Source organism: Somniosus microcephalus, chromosome 7 (assembly GCF_052327205.1).
Source record: "Somniosus microcephalus isolate GS21.2 chromosome 7, FLI_Smic_1.0, whole genome shotgun sequence".
NCBI lineage: Eukaryota > Metazoa > Chordata > Chondrichthyes > Squaliformes > Somniosidae > Somniosus > Somniosus microcephalus.
This window is the reverse complement of record NC_140993.1, coordinates 190750710-190772185: the sequence shown is the minus strand read 5'-3', so window position 1 is coordinate 190772185 and position 21476 is coordinate 190750710. Positions and strand designations below refer to the sequence as shown.

General features: G+C 45.4%; 1 protein-coding gene across 1 annotated transcript in view; it reads left to right on the top strand.

Annotated features, from left to right (window-relative positions):
* Nucleotides 1-21476, top strand: part of csmd3b (CUB and Sushi multiple domains 3b) — a 1929854-nt gene that overhangs the window by 1404657 nt on the left and 503721 nt on the right. Inside the window, exon 20 of the mRNA XM_085993978.1 lies at nucleotides 14479-14648. Within this exon, the coding sequence (XP_085850104.1) occupies nucleotides 14479-14648 (170 nt within the window). The remainder of the gene's footprint in view (nucleotides 1-14478; nucleotides 14649-21476) is intronic.

Below are 21476 nucleotides of genomic sequence, written 5' to 3'. Positions count from 1 at the left end.
AATTGCTTATTCTCAACATCTCTTCGTACATTTGGTCTGAGCAAATCCAGACGAGATCTCAACCTTCGGTTAAAGAACATCATGGCCAGGGCCTGGTTGGTGACTGCATGTGTCGCATTTCTGTAGGCTAACAGGAAATTGTCCACCTTATGCTGCAGTGGAATGTCGTCATCGGACATGGCCCTTACTGCTTTTTTAAAGGTTTGTACGAACCTCTCAGCCAATCCATTTGTGGCTGGATGATATAGGGCGGATGTGTAATGCCTTACCCCATTCCTTTTCATAAATCTTCGAAACTCTTCGGACACAAACTGTGCCGTTATCAGAGCAAATCTGCTCTGGCAAGCCGTTCCTGGCAAAAATGGTCCATAGGACTGCAATAGTTTTCTCCGTGGTGGTGGAGGACATTTTGATCACCTCGGGCCATTTCGAGTGCGCATCCACAGCTATTAAAAACATTGAGTCCATGAATGGACCAGCAAAATCAATATGCACCCGTTGCCATGGAGATGAGGGCCACTCCCATGGGTGTAGAGGGGCATGTGGTGGTGCATTTTGGACCTTCTGGCATCCTGAGCAGCTCTTTGTCAGGTCCTCGATTTGCTGATCAATCCCCGGCCACCACACATAAGCCCTAGCAAGGCTTTTCATTTTCACCCCTCCCAGATGACCTTCGTGAAGCTCATTGAGCACTCTCTCCCTTAACTTGGGTGGAATTACCACTCGGGATCCACACATCAAGGTCCCCTGGCATACTGACAGCTGTTCTCTTCCGGATCCATTCACGTCCTAGTAGTGGTGGTCCTCCATCTGGCAATACATATAGGTCCATTTTTGGTGTTTCCTTGCCGTTATATATAACGTTCACCCTTATTTTTCCTTTGGGGTAGACTTTTTGCCCCGTGTACATCTTCAAGACAATCTTTGTATCTCTCAAGGGTATATGTGAGAATAGCCGCTTGTAGTCCCTTCGGTTTATGACTGTTTGGGCTGATCCTGTGTCCAATTCCATTTTCACTTGGACTCCTGCTATCTTGAGCGTGACCCAGATAGTTTGGTGATCCTCCGTTTTGATCACATTATGTAGTTTCAGACAACCCAGCTCCTTGCTTCCGGAGTCTGTATCACTTTTCTGTTCGTCTGAACTACTCTCCGTCACCTTATGTACCTTCTTGTACTTCTCCTGTGGAGATTTCTTGCTGCTGGTTTTCTTTCCCGACCTGCAGACTCTTGCTATGTGTCCTACTTTTCCACACTGTCTGCACACTTTGTCCTTGAACCAGCAATTCTTATGGTCGTGTGTTGTTTTGCCGCAGCGATAGCACTTCACTGTTCCCTATGACATTTCATTTGTGCCATATTCTTGCGGTCTCTGTTGTATCTCTGCCACGCCCCGTGCTGCTGCTTCATGTGATACTGCAATGCTGAAAGCCTTGTCCAGCATAAGATCCTTTTCTGATAGAAGCCGTTTCTGGGTTCCTTCACTTTGAAGCCCACACACAAACTTGTCCCTTAAAGTATCTGCTAGTCCCGTTCCAAACTGGCAGTGTTTCGATAGCTTGCGCAGTTCCATTAAATACTCAGCATTACTTTCATCTTTATGCTGGTTCCTTTTGTGAAACTTAAATCTTTCTGCTATCAGCAGCGGTGTGGGGTTTAAGTGGTCCTATAGGATTGACACTATGTTTTCAAAATCCTTTTCTGCTGGCTTCTCTGGGGTTACTAGGTTTCGTAGTAAGCCATACGTTTTTGCACCCATTGAATTCAACAATACCAGCGCTTGTCATCTGGCACTTCATTCGCCTTGCAGTATACTTCTATGCGTTCGACATATGTCGTCCAATCTTCGACTTCATTGTCGAATGCTGTGATACTGCCACGCTTCGGCATTTTTGGGTGTTGTTAGACTGGCTTAAAATGGCATCGCCCGCACTTTCCTTTCTTCCCCGCTGCGGCTTAAAATGGCGTCTCCCACGCATTCCTTTCTTCCCCGCTGACGCTACTTGACCCTTGAACACCGGCTGCGCTCTGCGCATTTTCCTGCGCGCCTCTCTCCCCCGTTGACGCCGCTCGGCCCTTGAACACCGGCTGCGCTCTGCTCTCTCTCGCCTCTCTCCCCCGTTGACGCCGCTCGGTCCTGAACACCGGCTGCGCCCTCTGCGCTCTACCCTCTCTCTCTCCCCCGTCGACGCTGCTCAGCCTTTTTCTGTGCCGTCGGTGGGCTCTAGCCACTGCTGTCCGGGAAGGGTCTGTGCAGTACCTGTTGCCAGCCCGTTTCGCTGGACCACCGTGACTGGAAAGCCAAGCCTGGCTCTCGACAGCCTCCCCTGCGATGCTCAAATCTCCGCTGGATGACTGGGGGGTTTCCCGTGGTCGACGCCCGTGCTTCTGGACTCGGCCTTCTTCCACTGTTCTCCAGGAGCGAATCCCTGGGAGGTGATGCAGAGTTGCAGGTAGGTTTGAATCTGCTCATCGCCAAAGTTAGATCCGTGTATCTTGATGTTGTGTCCTTCAATAATTAGACAACAAGACAGCAGGGAATGATTCAACAGGTGTTTACTGAATGAGGGTTACTCTGGAACTAACTGTACAGATCACTACTCAGGGTTTATATACAGGTGTGGTCACTGCCGGTACTACAGTATACAGGAGCTGTAAAAAGTAGTTCTCCCCTTAAAGGTACATACATTACAAAGATGGAAAGTGAATCAGAAACTAGGGTCCTAAATCTAAACAAAACAACGAAGCTGTGAGAAGGGAGTTGGCTATGATAGATTGGGGAGCTTCATTAAAAGGCATGACGGTGGATAGGCAATGGCTAACATTTAAGCAACGAATGCATGAATTGCAACAGTTATACATTCCTTTCTGGTGTAGAAACACAAAAGGAAAAGCAGCCCAACCATGGCTAACAAAAGAAATGAAGATCCAAAGAGGAGTCATATAATGTTGCCAGAAAAAGTAGCAAGCCTAAGGTTTGGGAGCAGTTTAGAGTTCAGCAAAAAGGACCAAGAGATTGATTAAGAAGGGAAAAATAGAGTATGAGAGTAAACTTGCAAGGAACATAAAAGCAGCCTGTAAAAGCTTCTACAAGTATGTAAAAAGAAAAAGATGAGTGAAGACAAATGTAGATCCCTTACAGTCAGAAACGGGAGAATTTATAATGGGGAACAAGGAAATGGAGAAGCAATTAAACAAATACTTTGGTTCTGTCTTCACGGAAGAGGACACAAATAACTTCCCAGGAATGCTAAGGAACCAAGGGTCTAGTGAGAAGGAGGAATTAAAGGAAATTAGTATTAGTAAACAAGTAGTGCTGGAGAAATTAATGGGAGTGAAAGCCGATAAATCCCCAGGGCCTGATAATCTGCATCCCAGTGTACTAAAAGAGGTAGCCATGGAAATAGTGGATACATTGGTTGTCATCTTCCAAAATTCTATAGATTATGGACCAGTTCCTGCAGATTGGAGGGTGGCAAATGTAACCCCACTATTTAAAAAAGGAGGGAGAGAGAAAACAGGGAACTACAAACCAGTTAGCCTAGCATCAGTAGTAGGGAAAATACTAGAGTCTATTATAAAGGATGTGATAACAGGTCACTTAGAAAATATCAATGGGATTAGACAAAGTCAACATGAATTTATGAAAGGGAAATCGTGTTTGACAAACCTACTGGAGTTTTTTGAGGATGTAACTGGTAGAATAAATAAGGGAGAACCAGTGGATGTGGTGTATTTGGATTTTCAGAAGGCCTTTGATAAAGTCCCACATAAGAGGTTAGTGTGCAAAATTAAAGCACATGGGATTGGGGTAATATACTGGCATGCATTGAAAATTGGTTAACAGACAGGAAACCGAGAGTAGGAATAAATGGGTCTTTTTCGAGGTAGCAGGCAGTGACTAGTGGGGTACCGCAGAGATCAGTGCTTGGGCCCCAGCTATTCACAATATATATCAATGATTTGGATGAGGGAACCAAATGTAATATCTCCAAGTTTGCTGACGACATGAAACTAGGTGGGATTGTGAGTTGTGAGGAGGATGCAAAGAGGCTTCAAGGCGATTTAGACAAGTTGAGTGAGTGGGCAAATACATGGCAGATGCAGTATAATGTGGATAAATGTGAAGTTATCCACTTCGGTTGGAAAAACAGAAAGGCAGAGTATTATTTAAATGGTGATAGATTGGGAAATGTTGATGTACAAAGGGACCTGGGTGTCCTTGTACACCAGTCACTGAAAGCAAACATGCAGGTGCAGCAAGCAGTTTGGAAGGCAAATGATATGTTGGCCTTCATTGCAAGAGGATTTGAGTACAGGAGCAAGGATGTCTTACTACAGTTGTACAGGGCCTTGGTGAGACCACACCTGGAATACTGTGGAGTTTTGGTCTCCTTACCTAAGAAAGGATATACTTGCCACAGAGGGAGTGCAGTGAAGATTCACCACACTGATTCCTGGGATGGCAGGACTGTCGAATGAGGAGAGATTGGGTTGACTAGGCCTGTATTCACTAGAGTTTAGAAGAATGAGAGGGGATCTCATTGAAAAGTATAAAATTCTGACAGGGCTAGACAGACTGGGTTCAGGGAGGATGTTTCCCCTGGCTGGGGGCTATAGAACGAGAAGTCAGTCTCAGGATACGGGGTAGGACATTTAGGACTGAGATGAGGAGAAATTTCTTCACTCAGAGGGTGGTGAACCTGTGGAATTCTCTACCACAGAAAGCTGTGGAGGCCAAATCATTGAATATTTTTAAGAGGGAGATAGATAGATTTTTAGACGCAAAAGTCGTCAAGGGGTATGGGGATGAGAGCGGGAATATGGTATTGAGATAGAGGATCAACCATGATCATATTGAATGGCAGAGCAGGCTCGAAGGGCCGAATGGCCTACTCCTGCTCCTATTTTTCTATGTTTCTAAATGGCTCAACAGGCCAGGGAAAAGGCACCCAGGGTCTCACACGCAGCCCTCCAGCATTGTGCAGGGTGACAACACTGGAAGAGTGGTCCTCTACCTGCAGGGGGCCAGGAGGCCCTCCAGAAAGAAGGATGTGGGACCAGATCATCGAGGTGGTCACTGCCAGCAGTGTCGCCGCCCCCCCCCCCCCCGCCCCAGGACCTAGCTCCAGTGACCAAAGAAGTTTCATGACCTCAGACGAGTGGTCAAGGTCAGTGAATGCATCTTCAAAAGCCATCTCTTACCAACTGCACCACTTCCTCTCACACTGCTCAATGCACAACCCACACCCTCCATCACTCACCTACCAACAATCTCTACTAAACACGAGACACACCTTACATTTCTAACTTCACTTAACCCCCTTCGAGGAGACAGCATTGGCCATTCTTGGCAGTGCATGGCTGAGCCCTTGGACAGTGGCGGGGCTGAAAAAATACATTATCCTCCTGCTCACATCCCACTTCCCCCTCATCCCACAGTCTCTTCTGGTTTACAAGCTGCACATGCTGTAAGCATGCACCTCTTGCTTTCCCGCACTCCCCTCACCACAACCCTACCCTTGTGCCTTCCTATTTAAGACACCCAAGCAATGCAACCTACCCAGCCAGTGATTAACCAAGAAGAGAGAGAGGAGAGTGAAGAAGAAGAAGAAGAAGCATCATTATTCGATTTCACATTCCCAGCCACCAGCTTCTCGAGGTTGTCCTGAAAGGTCATTTGCAGTGTCCCCCACTGAAAGTCAGCAGCCTTCCGCCAGCTGCAGCCACTGGGGTAGCACTGCGCAACATCACTAGGATAGGCAAAGACACACATAAGACAGTCACTAATGGAATGTACAAGGGAGATTAGTTGCTTTTTTGATGTAATATTGGATGCAGTTGAATTAGAAAGTTTGCTTTGTGTTGGCTTTTATTTCAGCATTGTGACAAGCGGACGCTGTGATGGTCAGTAACAGAGGGAAGGTAAGGTGTGGGACAAATGATGATAGGGGAATTCGGGTTGTGGTCACTGGTACCACAGGTGGATGATTCGATCCCGGATATCCCAGCCAGAAAGGGGCTGTCCGGGTTGACTTCCTTCCACTTCCTCCTCTTCTGCTTCCTTATCTTTTGCTTTTTCCTCTTCCCTCTGTGAGCAGCTTGTCTCCTTTGCTGCCTCTGCTTCATCTCCACGTGATGTTGCAGCCCAAGCGGATTGCAATTAGAGCCCCAGGACTGTGAGCAAGTGTTGTTCTCAGGCACCTTCCTTTAACATCCAAAGCCTTAAAAGCGACCCTGCATTCCCTGCACACTTTAACAATAAAATGTAAAATAAAACTCTAAAAGCTGAAATCGAAAGCCATCTGAAAGATGTGTGTGTCCCTTTAAGAAGCGCTGACAGCGTCTCTGTAGAACTGCTGCACACATGTTCTTCTGTGCATGGTTAGCAGAGGGCGGTATAGAGAATGGCAATGTACAAAATCGCAGTTATGCGTCAATTCAGGCGTTGCATGCCGATTGATGTCACGATCTGCACATTTACATGGGAGAGGCGAGCACAGGCAACGGCAGCACTGCCGACCTCTCCAAAATGGTGGCCACTGTGTCCCGCACCAGAAGCGGGTGGAAGTGAGGTGCCGCAATTTTTTCAACAAAACCAGCCTTAACGGCCGACGCTACAACCTCGAATTTCGCGGCCTAATAACTTTATGAGCAGTTAAAGAGATTTTGGTTTGAAATAATGGCAGAAGCAGCTGTGAGACTAAGTGAGTTGGAATGTTTAACTGATCACAAAACACGTGTGGTTGTGGAAGACCATTTGGCCCATCTTACTACATCCATCCAGAACAGCCCTCCACTTCCCCCATTACTGCATCTAGCTGTTCCAGGTTTTTTGCCTCCACCACTCTACTCATAAATCCATTACGTGTGTTAATCATTCTCTGCTCATTGCCCCATCCTACGTCTGCATCCTACTCCAGAGCCTTCAACCATTTTGCCTCCACATTCTCGAATTACTAAGCCCATATCCCTTGGTACATCTTTCACCACCATTAAATGCCTTCTTAATATGTTTGACTGCGTTCTTGGTCACCTTCCCACTACTCATATCTCCACTCTGCTCCCCCTCCCCGCCAGACAATTTTGCTATATTAGGTACTATGAAATTAACAGTTGTAATTATTCACAAACCCTATAGTGACAGAACAATGGTCGGCATTGGTAACTTCCTCCAATACTTTTGGGTTTCTTTTTGCATGGGCTGTTGTGCCTCTGCATTACGCCTACCCCGGCAGCCAAGTAGAGCAGTTGCAGGAGCGAGCCTGCGTCCTGTTACTCAGTGACGGGTTTTGTTGGTATCCAGCTGTCTACCACTGCAACCACTGTGAAATTTAATTAAAAAAAGGACAAGTGCTTTTGCCAATTGCGATTTCATGCTAAAGCTTGATGTGGACTATCTATTGGCGTGAACAAGAGATGACAAATTAAAGCAGGAACCAGTATCAGATAGAAACTAAACCTGTATCTTGAAATTTAATAAAACCCAGAAAGTACTGGAAATACACAGCAACAACAACTTGCATTTATATAGCCCCTTGCTCGTACCAAACCGTCCCAAGGCGCTTAAGCAAGAGTGTTATCAATAGCATTTTTGACACCGAGAGGGGAATTTTAACCTAACAAAGCTGGCGGGTTGGGGGCGCGGGGGTAGTTAAAGTTTTAAAAATCAGAATCCCGACCTGAACCCGCCTCCAACCCACCCACTTCCAGTTTAAACGGAGGTGGGGCGGGAGCGAGCAGCCAACCCGTAGGCAGGAGGCGGGTCGTCTATATCAATGAAGCTGGAAGTCTCTGCTTTAACCTCCATTATATCTTTAATTTTAACTGGTTGGGTTTTGCACACCTCTTAATACCCGCCAGCTAATGGAAGGCTGACTTCTGCATCCAGGAGGTAAGTGCCTTCACACTTACCTCCTGGATCCAGGGTCCCTACATAACCCACCCCGTGATTGGAGACCCCCCTACAAGGCCTCCGATCACCGCCCCAGGCCTCCGATTTTCCCCCACAGGCCACCAATTCCCCCCCACCTCCAATCCCCCCTAGGCCTAATATCCTCCCCAATGTGCTGTTGCCCACCACCACTACCCCCCCCCCGCCCCCCCCGGGTGCTGCTCCCGGCTGCTGATCCTCCTTGCACCACATCCCCCCCCCCCGATCCTTTGCAACCCCCGCCCCCCCCGTGCTGGTCCTGGCCCAGCCCGTGCTCCTCTGGCTGCCCCCGGCCCGCGATCCTCATCTGACGACCCCCCTTGCTTCTCCAGCCACCTCCCGACCCCCACTCGATCCCTGCCTCCTTCCCCTTTGTGGCCTAGTGCTGCAGGCCTTCCCGCCTGCAGCCAGCCAGCCTCTTGAGAGAGGTAGAGAGGCAGAGAAGGTTTAGGGAGAGAACATAAGAACATAAGAAGTAGGAGCAGGAGTAGGCCATACGGCCCCTCAGGCCTGCTCCGCCATTCAATAGGATCATGGCTGATCCGAATCTAGACTCATGTCCACTTCCCTGCCCTCTCCCCGTAACCCCTAATTCCCTTATCTGCTAGGAAAATGTCTATCTCCGTTTTAAATTTATTTAATGTTGCAGCTTCCACAGCTCTCTGGGGTAGCAAATTCCATAGATTTACTACCCTCTGAGTGAAGAAGTTTCTCCTCATCTCAGTTTTGAAAGGGCAGCCCCTTATTCTAAGATTATGCCCCCTAGTTCTAGTCTCACCCATCAGTGGAAACATCCTCAACGCATCCACCCGATCAAGCCCCCTCACAATCTTATATGTTTCGATAAGATCGCCTCTCATTCTTCTGAACTCCAATGAGTAGAGTCCCAACCTACTCAACCTTTCCTCATACGTCAACCCCCTCATCTCCGGAATCAACCGAGTGAACCTTCTCTGAACCGCCTCGAGAGCAAGTATATCTTTTCTTAAATATGGAAACCAAAACTGCACGCAGTATTCCAGGTGTGGCCTCACCAATACCCTGTATAACTGCAGCAAGACTTCCCTGTTTTTATACTCCATCCCCCTTGCAATAAAAGCCAAGATTCCATTGGCCTTCCTGATCACCTGCTGCACCTGCATACTAACTTTTTGTGTTTCATGCACCAGGACCCCCAGATCCCTTTGTACTGTAGCACTTTGCAGTTTCTCTCCATTTAGCTAATAACTTGCTCTTTGATTTTTTCTGCCAAAGTGCATAACCTCACACTTTCCAACATTATATTGCATCTGCCAAACCTCTGCCCACTCACTTAGCCTGTCTATGTCCTTTTGCAGGTTTTTTATGTCCTCCTCACTCACTGCTTTCCCTACCATCTTTGTATCGTCGGCAAACTTGGATATGTTGCACTCGGTCCCTTCCTCCAAATCGTTAATATAGATTGTAAAGAGTTGGGGTCCCAGCACTGACCCCTGCGGAACACCACTAGTTACTGATTGCCAGCCCGAGAACGAACCATTTATCCCAACTCTTTGTTTTCTGTTAGATAGCCAATCTTCCACCCATGCCAGTATATTACCCCCAATCCCGTGATTTTTTATCTTGATCAGTAATCTTTTGTGTGGAACCTTGTCAAATGCCTTTTGGAAGTCCAAATACACTACATCCACTGGTTCCCCTTTATCCACCGTCCTCAAAGAATTCGAGCAAATTTGTCAAACATGACTTCCCCTTCATAAAACCATGCTGACTCGGTCCTATTAAATTATGTTTATCCAAATGCTCTGTTACTGTTTCCTTAATAATGGACTCCAACATTTTGCCAACCACAGATGTTAGGCTAACTGGTCTATAGTTTCCAGCTTTTTGTCTACTTCCCTTCTTAAATAAGGGTGTTACATGAGCAGTTTTCCAATCTGCCGGGACCTTTCCTGAGTCCAGGGAGTTTTGGAAAATAATCACCAATGCATCCACAATCCCTACCGCCACTTCTCTCAAGACCCTAGGATGTAGGCCATCAGGTCCGGGGGATTTATCCGCCTTAAGTCCCATTATTTTACCGAGTACCATCTCCTTAGTGATTTTAATCATGTTTAGCTCCTCCCCCCCCATTGCCCCCCTGTTTGTCCAGTGTTGGGATATTTTTATACAAAATATTTGTTCAGCGTCTTTGCCCTCTCCATGTTCCCCACCACCAGTTTCCCGGTCTCATCCTCTACGGGACCAACGTTCACTTTAGCCACCCTTTTTCTTTTTATATAGCTGTAGAAACTCTTGCTATCTGTTTTTATATTTTTTGCTAGTTTACTTTCATAATCTATCTTCCCTTTCTTAATTAATCTTTTAGTTATTGTTTGCTGGCTTTTAAATGCTTCCCAATCTTCTATCCTCCCACTAGATTTGGCTACTTTATATGCCCTTGTTTTCAGTCGGATACTATCCTTTATTAATTTACTAAGCCACGGTTGGCTGTCTTTTCTTTTACTCCCCTTTTTCCTCAGTGGAATATATTTATCTTGAAAGATGTGAAATATCTCCTTCAATGTAGACCACTGCTCTTGTACCGTCTTACACTTTAATCTGTTTTCCCAGTCCACTTTAGTCAATTCTACTCTCATACCTTTATAGTCTCCTTTATTTAAGCTCAGTACGCTGGTTTGAGATCCAACTCTCTCACCCTCAAACTGAATTTGGAATTCAACCATATTATGGTCACTCATTCCAAGGGGATCCTTTACTAGGACATTTTTTATTAATCCTGTCTCATTACACAGGACCAGATCTAAGATTACCAGCTAGAGAAGTCAGTCTATTCTGAACATTGACGATGTTTTCAACACTCTGGCGACTTATCTCCTCCATGGCCTGGCCATCATCTGCAGAGAGGCAGCCAACCTTTCCGAGGAGATGCGCTCATGCGCCAATGACTCCACAAAGGCTCTGCTCATATTTGAGTTGGACTCCTCCATCCTCTCCACACACGCAGTGACCCTGGAGACAAAACCAGATGCACTGCAGCAGCTCGCTAAGGCTTCTTCGACAGAACCTCCCAAACCCATGACACCTAGCACCTAGAATGAAGAGGGCAGCAGGCACATGGGAACTCCATCACTTCCAAGTTCCCCTCCATCATCGTTGGGTCAAAATCCTGGAACTCCCTCCCTAACAGCACTGTGGCAGTATCTTCACCACACAGACTGCAGCGGTTCAAGAAGGCAGCTCACCACCACGTTGTCAAGGACAATTAGGTGTGGGCAATGAATGCCATCCTTGCCAGCGACGCCCATATCCCATGAACGAATAAAATAAACTCCACTGGTCTTTTGCTGCTTGATACTCATTTTTCACTATTATTGACAAAAATGTGATTTTTTCAAATGTTGTATTTTGTCTGAAATCTTATTTTGGACATTGGGAATTTTAGTTACTGAAGAAAACGGTAGACAATCTTTTATTCAGAAACCATTTTCATTGATTTGTGAGGAAAAGATACCACTTTGTGGTCAATAGCTGCAATTACACCATGGCAGGTGATAGTTGACATAACAAAATTGAATGGTAAATGTGGACATAAGAATTTACAATGGGAGAACTTGATACAAAAACATGACAAAAATTGTGACAACAATCTTTGTGGACAAGAATTGTGTGTGTCCTATGTAAGATTTCCCCAAAATTGTAAAAGACCACACCCAGTGTAGAATATCACTCAACAGGAACACAGATTGGAGAATTGGATATGTAGGTGAGCATGCTCATCATTTACCCACCATTGTGGAATCTCGTATTAGTGGGACTTGTTTATGACCGGTTATAAAGACATTCAACAAAGACTGCACCCACTCTTTACTGTAGTGTTATTAAAACAAAGTAACTAACTTAATTATATCATTTCCTATTTAAATCTACAGTGAATTTATCCTCAAGACATCCTTGCACTCTCCCTGTTGTTCTGAATGTTTGTGTACCCATTAGACTGATTACACTGGACCTTATAACATCTTGGATAAAAATATTCCAATCTTCTGTCATGCTGTGAACACAACAACAACTTGCATTTATATAATGCCTTTAACATAGTAAAAACACCCCACGGTGCTTCACAGGAGTGTTATCAAACAGAATTTGACAGCGACACACATAAAGAGATATTAGGACAGATGATCAAAAGCTTGGTCAAAGAGGTAAGTTTTAAGGAGTGTCTTAAAGGAGAGCGAGATAGAGAGCCAGGTAGATGGGTAGACAGAACACGAGTGTTCTGTCAATGATTGGCTTTTCAATTGGACTTAGAGCAGAGGATTATCGTTCACTTTTTAAAAAATACAGGAATCCCGCCCCAACCGCAGTTTTGCCATACGCGGATTTCACGTATACACGGTTTCCTCTCTGTGACAATTTTTGCCAACCGCGGCAGTGAATTTTGCGTATACGCAGTTTTTAATTTTCAAATTTCACCGGTCGCGCTACCGAACATGAGACTGCATTCATTCGCACCGCTCTTTTCAGCATAATTACTACCAGGCGTGGTCTCGCTCCACTCGTGGATATACTGTACCTGTACTGTGTGTGTGTGAACATTTAGCCCTTAATCATGGCCCCTAAGTGTAATCTCACTGGTAAAGGTGAATCAATAGCGAAAAGGGCAAGGAATGTTCTAACCTTAGATAGGAAATTAGATGTCGTTAATGGACTTGCCCGTGGTGAAAGTATAGCGTCAGTTGGACGACTAATGGGGGTTAACGAGTCCACCATTAGAACCATAAAAAAAGTGAAGTGTCGATAAGGGCTAGTATTGCAGGTGGCTCTTTGAAAAGTGCTAAAGTGTCGTTTATGCCACGGGACCATAAGCTTGAAAAAATGGAGAAGGCACTTAATATCTGGTTGGAAGACCAGAACCAGAAAAAAGCGAATGTTAATTCCGCATGGGTACGTAAGAAGGCCCTTAGTATCTACAAGCATCTTACTGTGGCTGCCGGGGAAAGTGTAGATGACAAAGTTTCAAGCGAGTAAGGGCTGGTTGGAAAATTTTAAGAAGAGGTTCACCTTAACTAACCTCAAGGTTGTGGGGGAATCGGCCTCAGCCGATCACGAGGCCGCTGCCAAGCTCCTGGAGGAGCTGAAGTAGTTGATCGCCGGGAAGGTTTACCTGCTGGAGCAGGTGTTTAATGCGGATGAGACTGGTTTCTTCTGGAAGCGGATGCCTACCCGAACTTTCATCACGAAGGCTGAGAAGCATGCTTCAGGATTCAAGGTGGCTAAGGATAGGGTGACCCTTCTCCTTTGTGCTAACGCCGAGGGAGACTGTTTAGTGAAGGCGATGCTGCTCTACCGCTCTCTGAATCCCTGTGCTCTGAAGGGCAAAAACAAAAACTATCTACCTGTCTTTTGGCGTTCTAACCCCAAGGCATGGGTTACTACTGCAGTCTTCATGGACTGGTTTCACAACTGTTTTGTGCATGACATGGAGCGGTACCTTGCGAGACAAAATCTGGCCTTCAAGGTCCTACTCATCCTCGACAATGCCCCCGGGCACCCGCCGGCACTCCAATTTGCCCACTCTAATATTGAAGTTGTCTTCCTGCCTCCGTTTATGGGATGTGGGTGTTGCTGGCAAGGCCAGCATTTATTGCCCATCCCTAATTGCCCTTGAGAAGGTGGTGGTGAGCTGCCTTCTTGAACTGGTGCAGTCCGTGTGGTGAAGGTACTCCCACAGTGCTGTTAGGTAGGAGTTCCAGGATTTTGACCCAGCGACGATGAAGGAGCGGTGATATACTTCTAAGTCAGGATGGTGTATGTCTTGCAGGGTAACTTGGAGGTGGTGGTGTTCCCATGCACCTGCTGCCCTTGTCCTTCTAGGTGGAAGAGGTCGCGGGTTTGGGAGGTGCTGCTGAAGGAGCCTTGGCAAGTTGCTGCAGTGCATCTTTTAGATTGTACACACTGCAGCCATGGTGCGCCGGTGGTGGAGGGAGTGAATGTTTAAGGTGGTGGATGGGCTGCCAATCAAGCGGGCTGCTTTGTCCTGGATGGTGTCTAGCTTCTTGAGTGTTGTTGAAGCTGCACTCATCCAGGCAAGTGGAGAGTATTCCATCACACTCCTTACTTGTGCCTTGTAGATGGTGGAAAGGCTTTGGGGAGTCAGGAGGTGAGACACTCGCCGCAGAATACTAAAGTATTATGTAATAAATAGCTATTTCCTCCAATTGCACAGTACACTACCCAATTGTATTATACACAATTCATTTCAGATATAGCCACACCAATGTTTCATTCTTTATTTGTAGTAGCAGTCATGCTGAAGTTTTGCATGAAAATGTTTTACAAGACTGCTCTGAGCGATAAATGATTTCTACAGCTTCTATTTCATTTGGCACAGGAGTTATTAATTGCCTTCCAATTTAAACAGATGTTGTTATTTAAATCCATTTTATAATGTGATGGGAAAGGATGATCCTTGTTCTCTGTAACCACCGTGCTGTGTCTGAGAGAGAGAACTTGGTCTATGTCCAGAGTACTACTTATATTCAAAATGCTTCTTCTAACTGCAGCTGAATGTGGGACATCTATAACAAGCAACGAGGGAATCCTGCTGTCCCCCAACTATCCTTTGAACTATGAAAACAACCATGAATGTGTGTACAGTATACAGGTGCAAGCAGGCAAAGGGATTAATATTTCAGCCAGAACATTCCACTTAGCACAAGGAGACACTCTTAAGGTATGATATGACAAAGATATTTGAATATTTCGTAATGTTTGTATGTCAGTTTGAATCTTATACCTTTTCACTTAAATTCTAGAATAACCAATTTTTTAAATTTAATATTAAGGTGATGAAGCAATTCTGAGCACAAATGTTTTAGTGCTTGTGACATCCGTATCCTATCCTTCCATATCGACAGCCAATAAGCTAGCCAACATTTAATTATTTCTAAAATTGCATGGCCACCCAGAGACAGATCTTCACCATTACAGTGAGCTCCTGTGGAATGTTTGATTATGTAAAACTGCTTTAAAGCAAAATTTCCTTACTTTATGCTCATCATGCCAAAGACATACATTTACCCTTTCAGTTTTATTTTCTCTGTTACTTGGACTGTATGCAGCTCTCACATAATGTTATTTACATCAAGGTACTGTACAACAATGAATTTGTCCAAATGTTGTGGGAGAAAAAAAATCTCAGTCCCTTGCACTAAAGGCCTACAATGTCCCATATCCTTAAAAAATAGGCTCTCCTTCTGTTTAAACCACGGTGCAGATTCCAACAATTGGCTTGCAGGAGGCTAGAAATACAATCCTCATAAAATCTGCTCAGAAGGTGGACTGAAGATTCAGTCTACGCCACCTGTATTATGTCATCACTCTGATAATGTTGCCTTCTGTTTCATGGGTAGTTACGCTTTAGGTTTGAACAATAAAGAAATGTTTTAAAAATTGGAATTTAGAGGTGAAATGTACATATTTTGTGTAATCTGAAAAGTCAGTTTAAGGAGAATATCATTATTTGTTTATTACACATGTTGTCTTTTCATAAGGGAATAATTAGTTCCTCATGATATGCATAGCTACAAACCACTTTAAATGAAAATTACTATTCTATCTCTTTTATTACCAGAGGGGAATGTTATAATACACGAGGAAGATTTAATAAAAAATGATGATTGCAAAATAGTTATGTGTTTCATGCCTACTGGGTTTATTACTGAGCCTGGAAAAACTAAATTATTGAATGTAAAGATGATATATTTAAACTTATTTAATGTTTATTAAATGCAGAAAGTTTGACTGTGTACAAGATTTGGTATGGTAATGAAGTTTCTGTTTCAAAGCACCAATAACATTGCAAGATTTAGCAATCTGGAGCTTAATGGAAAAATCTGTTTTGAAAGCATTTTAATTTGAGGTTGTAATGTATTTCGATACCATAGATAGAGGTCATCATGTAACAGTTAATTGATATCATCAGCATTGTATGACAAAGCAGTTGACGACTGTTGTGAAAGCTTTAAATAAACCAACCAGCCCAATTTTAAATTCTATGGCTATAAAGGAGACAGCCAAACAGAGAATTAATTTAAACCAGCTGAAACCATTCTAGTCTAAAACTGAGCTTTAATGTTCGGTTAAGTTGAAGATGATATGAATAATAATATTGAGGGATTTTTTTAAACTAGCAATCTTCCATATTATGGTAAGTAAGTCATATACTTTTGTATAATGTCAAAAGCATTATAGCGGGCTACACACGATGGGGGAATTTTAACCCCAACAAACGGATGGGTTTGGGTTTGGTGGGAAGTTAAAGTGTTAAAAATCTGAATCCCGACCCCAACTTGCCCACTTCCGGTTTCAACGGAGGCGGGCGGCCAGCCTATTCCCAGGAGGCAGGTTGGCACAATGAATATTATAATGAGGTTGTGTGCCTCATTTGGAAACACCATTTTAAATTTAACTCTGGGTGACCGGGTTTCCTGGGCCTTCGGGAACCTGCCAGCTAAAGGGAGGTGAGGACTGGTAGATCCAGGAGATAAGTCCCTTTCCACTAACCTGCTGGGTCCGGCCCTAGAACCCCCCTCTGACCTTCCAACCTGGCCCCCGGCTGCCAATCCTTGGCCCCCGGACTCTGACCCTGGCCTCAGATCACTGGCCCCTGACGTCCCCGCCCCCCCCCCCCCTCCGACTTTCTGATTTCCGATCCTCTGATCTTCGACCCCCTCCAACCCAGGCCTTCCAAACCCCTCAGATCCCAGCCTTCCACTGCCCTCCCCCCATCCCCCGATTTCCGGCCTTCTGACCACCTCCGCTCCCCAGTCCCCGACCCTCCCTCCCATCCAGCCTCCGATTCCTCCCTCCGCTCTGCTCTCCATTTGTGGCCAGGTGTCGCAGGCCTACCCGCCCGGCAGCCAGCCAGCCTCTCATTCTGGCTGGCTGCGGGCGGGAAACAGAACAAAATGTTAATCAAGGCTGCCATTATATTCGGCAGGGCCTGAGGGAAACCTGTTCTCCCGTGTTTCCCGAACGCAATCCAGCCCACCTGCCCCCCTACCCACCTTCATGTTAAAATCCTGCCCAATGGGACTGATTTTCACCTTGAGTGGACATTAGGCATGTGGTGCAGTTGCACCACCCACCTGCTATCCTCATGAGAGACATGAGCCATTTTGATGGTGGGACGTTATCTGCGTAATGGTGGCGAGCCATGAACACTAAACCAGCACTGACAGCCAGCTTGCCAGTCAGAAGGTGAGGGGAAATTCTGCTGCTCCACTTCAGAGCCAAGCTGGATATTCAATGTTCAGAGAAGAAGGAAATCACAGGAAATAACATGGATGGACCATTAGTGGGCCAGAAGATTTTTGTGTGGCCAGCAGGAGCATTATAAAGAAACAAACAGAACCTTATGTCAGTTTGGAGTGGCCTGCAGTGGTACCTTTAAGGACCGCTGGTTAGATCGATCAACGCCGAGTAGTAATAGGCAGAGGGTGCATGGTATAAGCTCTGCACCATTGATACCTGTAATTGCATTAGGGTTCAATGGAAATTTCTGATGGGTGGATCAGGAGTAGCAACAGGGCGGTAAGTTTAGCCCCGTGATTTTTATTCTGCTACCACCCATTCCTGCCCAAAAATGGGTCAAAAATAGCCCCCAGTATATTGCTATTACAGTAGAGTTATATTTAAGTAGGCCTGGTCCTTTAAGGATAGAATGCATCATTGATGTAATTAAACGCAGCATGAGATGTCAATCAGAGTTTAATTGCTGTCTGGTGGGAAATGTTTGCAGATTGGAAGCTGCTGTGGATCAGAAAAAAAGCATGAAATGATCGCCTTTCCCTTTTATTTACATATACTTTTGACACTGAATTGTAACTGATACTCTCAAACATTTGATATGGCTATGTAGATTCCTGGATCTAGAAGCATATTAACATTGGTCATTGCATGAAAAGTAAGACAAGTTTTTTTTTAACCATTTTTGTAAACAAGTAATATGATGTTGTGATTTAAGTCGGAAAACATTGTGAGTAAATGTCATTGTGTCACCTTCACCTGATGTGAAATGACACACAGCAGCTCTGGTTGCTTTCCCTTTCCACACCATAGTCCCTTCTTTCCAAAATAGGCAAATTGCAGCTACTTTTACCAAAACTGACAGCAGGTATTGTAGCAAGCAAGCTTGAACATCTAAATATGTATGTCAGCTTGTTTAAAGACTGTACTTAATTTGTTAATGAATATTTAAAACCCAAGGTAATTCCTGAGTATTACTGCAAGTTAAGTCAAGGCAGCAGAACAAAGAGCAATAGCTTAAAACTGATGAAAGAATAATTTAGGACTGATGTTAGGAAGAATTTGCTCATGCAAATGGTGATCAACATCTGGCATGATCTTCTGTGTTGTTTCATTTAAGATACAGTAATTAGATGAAGTGATGGGGAACCATGAGCACTAATATTGGCCAAATGGTCACCTCATTGTTCTTCTTGCATTTTTCACCTCCAGCTTTCCATCAGGTTGTCAAGTAGTATTTTTCTCCTTAAACCTTATTTTAATTAAATGGGCCCAAATCAGAAGCAGTGGTTTCTTTTTTATTATATTCTTCTGCGGAGTTTAGTGTAAGCTTAGTAGTACAGTCAGCCGAGGCTCAGCGGTAGCACTCTCACCTCTGAGTTAGAAGGTTGTAGGTTCAAGTCCTACTCCAGAGACTTGAGCACCTAATCTAGGCTGACATTCCAGTGCATTACTGAGGGAGTGCTGCACTGTCGGAGGTGCCGTCTTTCAGATGAGACGTTAAACAGAGGCCCCATCTGCCCTCTCAGGTGGATGTAAAAGATCCCATGGTACTTTTCAAAGAGCAGGGTATTCCTCCTTGAAATCCTGGCCAATCTTTATTTTCAACCATCATCACTAAAAAAAAGATTATGGGGTAAAAATTGGGTAGCGCCCCCTCTGGCCCCGAAAAAGTTAGCGCCACTGCGGCTGATTTTCCCAGGTAGCGCCGCGAGAGGGAGGATGGGCACTGAGGAGTGCCGGGCTCACGGAGAGCAGCCGGCACACTGCGGGGAGGGGGGCTTCACGGGGGCCGGGGACAGCAACGGTTGGCAGGCAGCCAGCAACAAAAATGGCCACCCGCCACCTCCCCTTTAACTAGCGCCGCCCCGGCTGCAGTTAGGCCCCCATGACCCCGGCAGACATAGCGTCCATCGGTAAGTTGAGGGGGCGCCACCCAATATTACAGCCGGAGCACTGCGCACGGCGATGACGTCATCACCGGCGGTGCAGCGTCGCTAATGATTAGCGCCGCCGCTAACCTCCCACTGAATTTCACAGGAGGCATTAGCAGCACCACGCCCAGGCACTAGTTGATTTGTGCCCCATTAGCGCCCTCTTAGGAGGCGCAAATCAACCGAATTTAGCCCACTATCTGTTCATTATCACATTGTTGTTTGTGGGACCTTGCTGTGCGCAAACTGACTGCCACATTTCCTACATTACAACAGTGACTACACTTCAAAAGTACTTAATTGGCTGTAAAGCGCTTTGTCATGTCCTGAGGTTGTGAAAGGCATGATATAAATGCAAGTTCTTTTACTTTTACAGTAGATGAGTTATCTGCCATTGTCCCAACTAAGGTTTAGGGTTGAAATTGAGGCCAGACAGATAGTAGGAAAGACTACATTGGTGGCTGTTAGGGTTCTGAGTGAAACTATTTCCGCTTAACTCAACATTACTCAGAATTCAGCACATGGTAACATTACTTCACTGCCCCATTCAATTATCTTGTAAAGATGCTGTTCTCAGAAATCTTAAAGTGTGCGATTTTCACAAAGTTCTTTGATTCCAGTGTCCAAGTGCTGCCTAGCCTAAGAGCTTTTTAACGCAGCCCTTTTGCGGTTCTGGGTATGTTTTAAAACATTGTCCAACCCAGAGACAATTTAAAATCACACAAAGTCTTCGTCCACGATGTGGATTAATATTTCCCGATCTTCGGGGGCTGAGGGGATTTTGCGAACCCCTACAATATGCTTATGGAGGGAATCACAGTATGCAGGGAGGTTCTCTTCCCTTCCAATGGGCAGAAGAGACCTCCCCAGGGGACCAACACAGCCTGATTGCACATAGCACAGGAGGGCACAAGCAGGGATATCGTCAGGCAGGCCAAGCTGCAGTGGCACAAACCTTTCAATGATCTGAGCAGATCACGAAATGTTACTGCCAAACCACACTCAACCTCATCTTGCTGTGCCACTCATCACATGCACATCACTCTCCTTTCCCTACCTTAATCCTGCACATCCTTACTCACACCAACTTACATTGCACCTCCACCCATCCCTCTCTATCTACATTATCACTTCCCTATCTCACTAGCCACCCCTCACATTCACCCCAACCTACTGCAAGCATTCGAACTAACAACACACAAGGGTAGGCACCTGGATGGTTTAGCCAATATTCATGTGAACTTTCTGTTAATGTGTTGTCAAACATTGAAATCTATATTTTAAACACTTTACCTTATTGGACAGATCTGTGCTCACCTTTGGAAGTGTCTTAGTGAGTTTCAGTGAATGTTGAGACATAACTTCCCTCCCCCCAATTGTGATGAGTGTGTAAGGAATGGCTTGGACATCGTAGGGATGCTTTATGGTGCTGGTGTGGGGTCGTGTCAACCTGGCGCCAGAGTGTACAGCGTCAAGTGAAGTAAATCTGGTCATGGTGATGTCATCGTTGACCTCCCAGGCAGCAATGTTGTCAGGTGCTGATGTCCTGTGCAGCAGCAGGTGATTGCGGAGAAGGTTGGTATTGTTGTTGGTGCTGCTGGTGTGCCTGGTGATGTTGGTGTGCCTAGTGATTTAACTCTATTTCTCTCTCCACGGATGTTGCCTGGCCTGCTAAGCTTTTCCAGCGTTTTCTGTTGTTATTTCGGATTTCCAGCATCCGCAGTATTTTGCTATCGTATCGATGTTGGTGTTGGGGCTGATCGTGGAGGGATTCAGATGACCAAGGTGAGATTTTTTCAAGGGCTGGAATAGATGGCAGCTGAAGTTGAGATGACAGAAGCGATCTGTCGATGGTAAGAGAGCTTGCTCCAAGGAGGTGACATTGGATAGAGAGTTTACTCCAAACATTTCCAAACTGCAAACAGCTCAAAGTGTCTTCCAAGTCCTGAAGGCTCAAGCTTCTGACATTGGAAAGTGACCAGCTGTGAAATAGTAGCTTTCATACCACTTTTGCAGCTGCCACTTATTCACTGCAATGGGGAGACACAGAGAACCTGACCTACATACTCTCCAACCGACGTGAACCCCGTTAAAAAAGTGGGAAAATTAAAATAGGCTGACAAAATAGTAGTTAACAAGTATTTAACAAGCATTTAACTATCTTAAATGCCTCCCCCCGCCGCTTGGTGTCGGGCCTGTTCTGAAATCGCAGACCCGACACTTTAGAAACTTACATGGAGGCGGGTTCGGAGCGGGATCCCAACCCGCTGACAATCATTTTGATTTTGGCAGCGGATCCGCCTCCAACCCGCACTCTG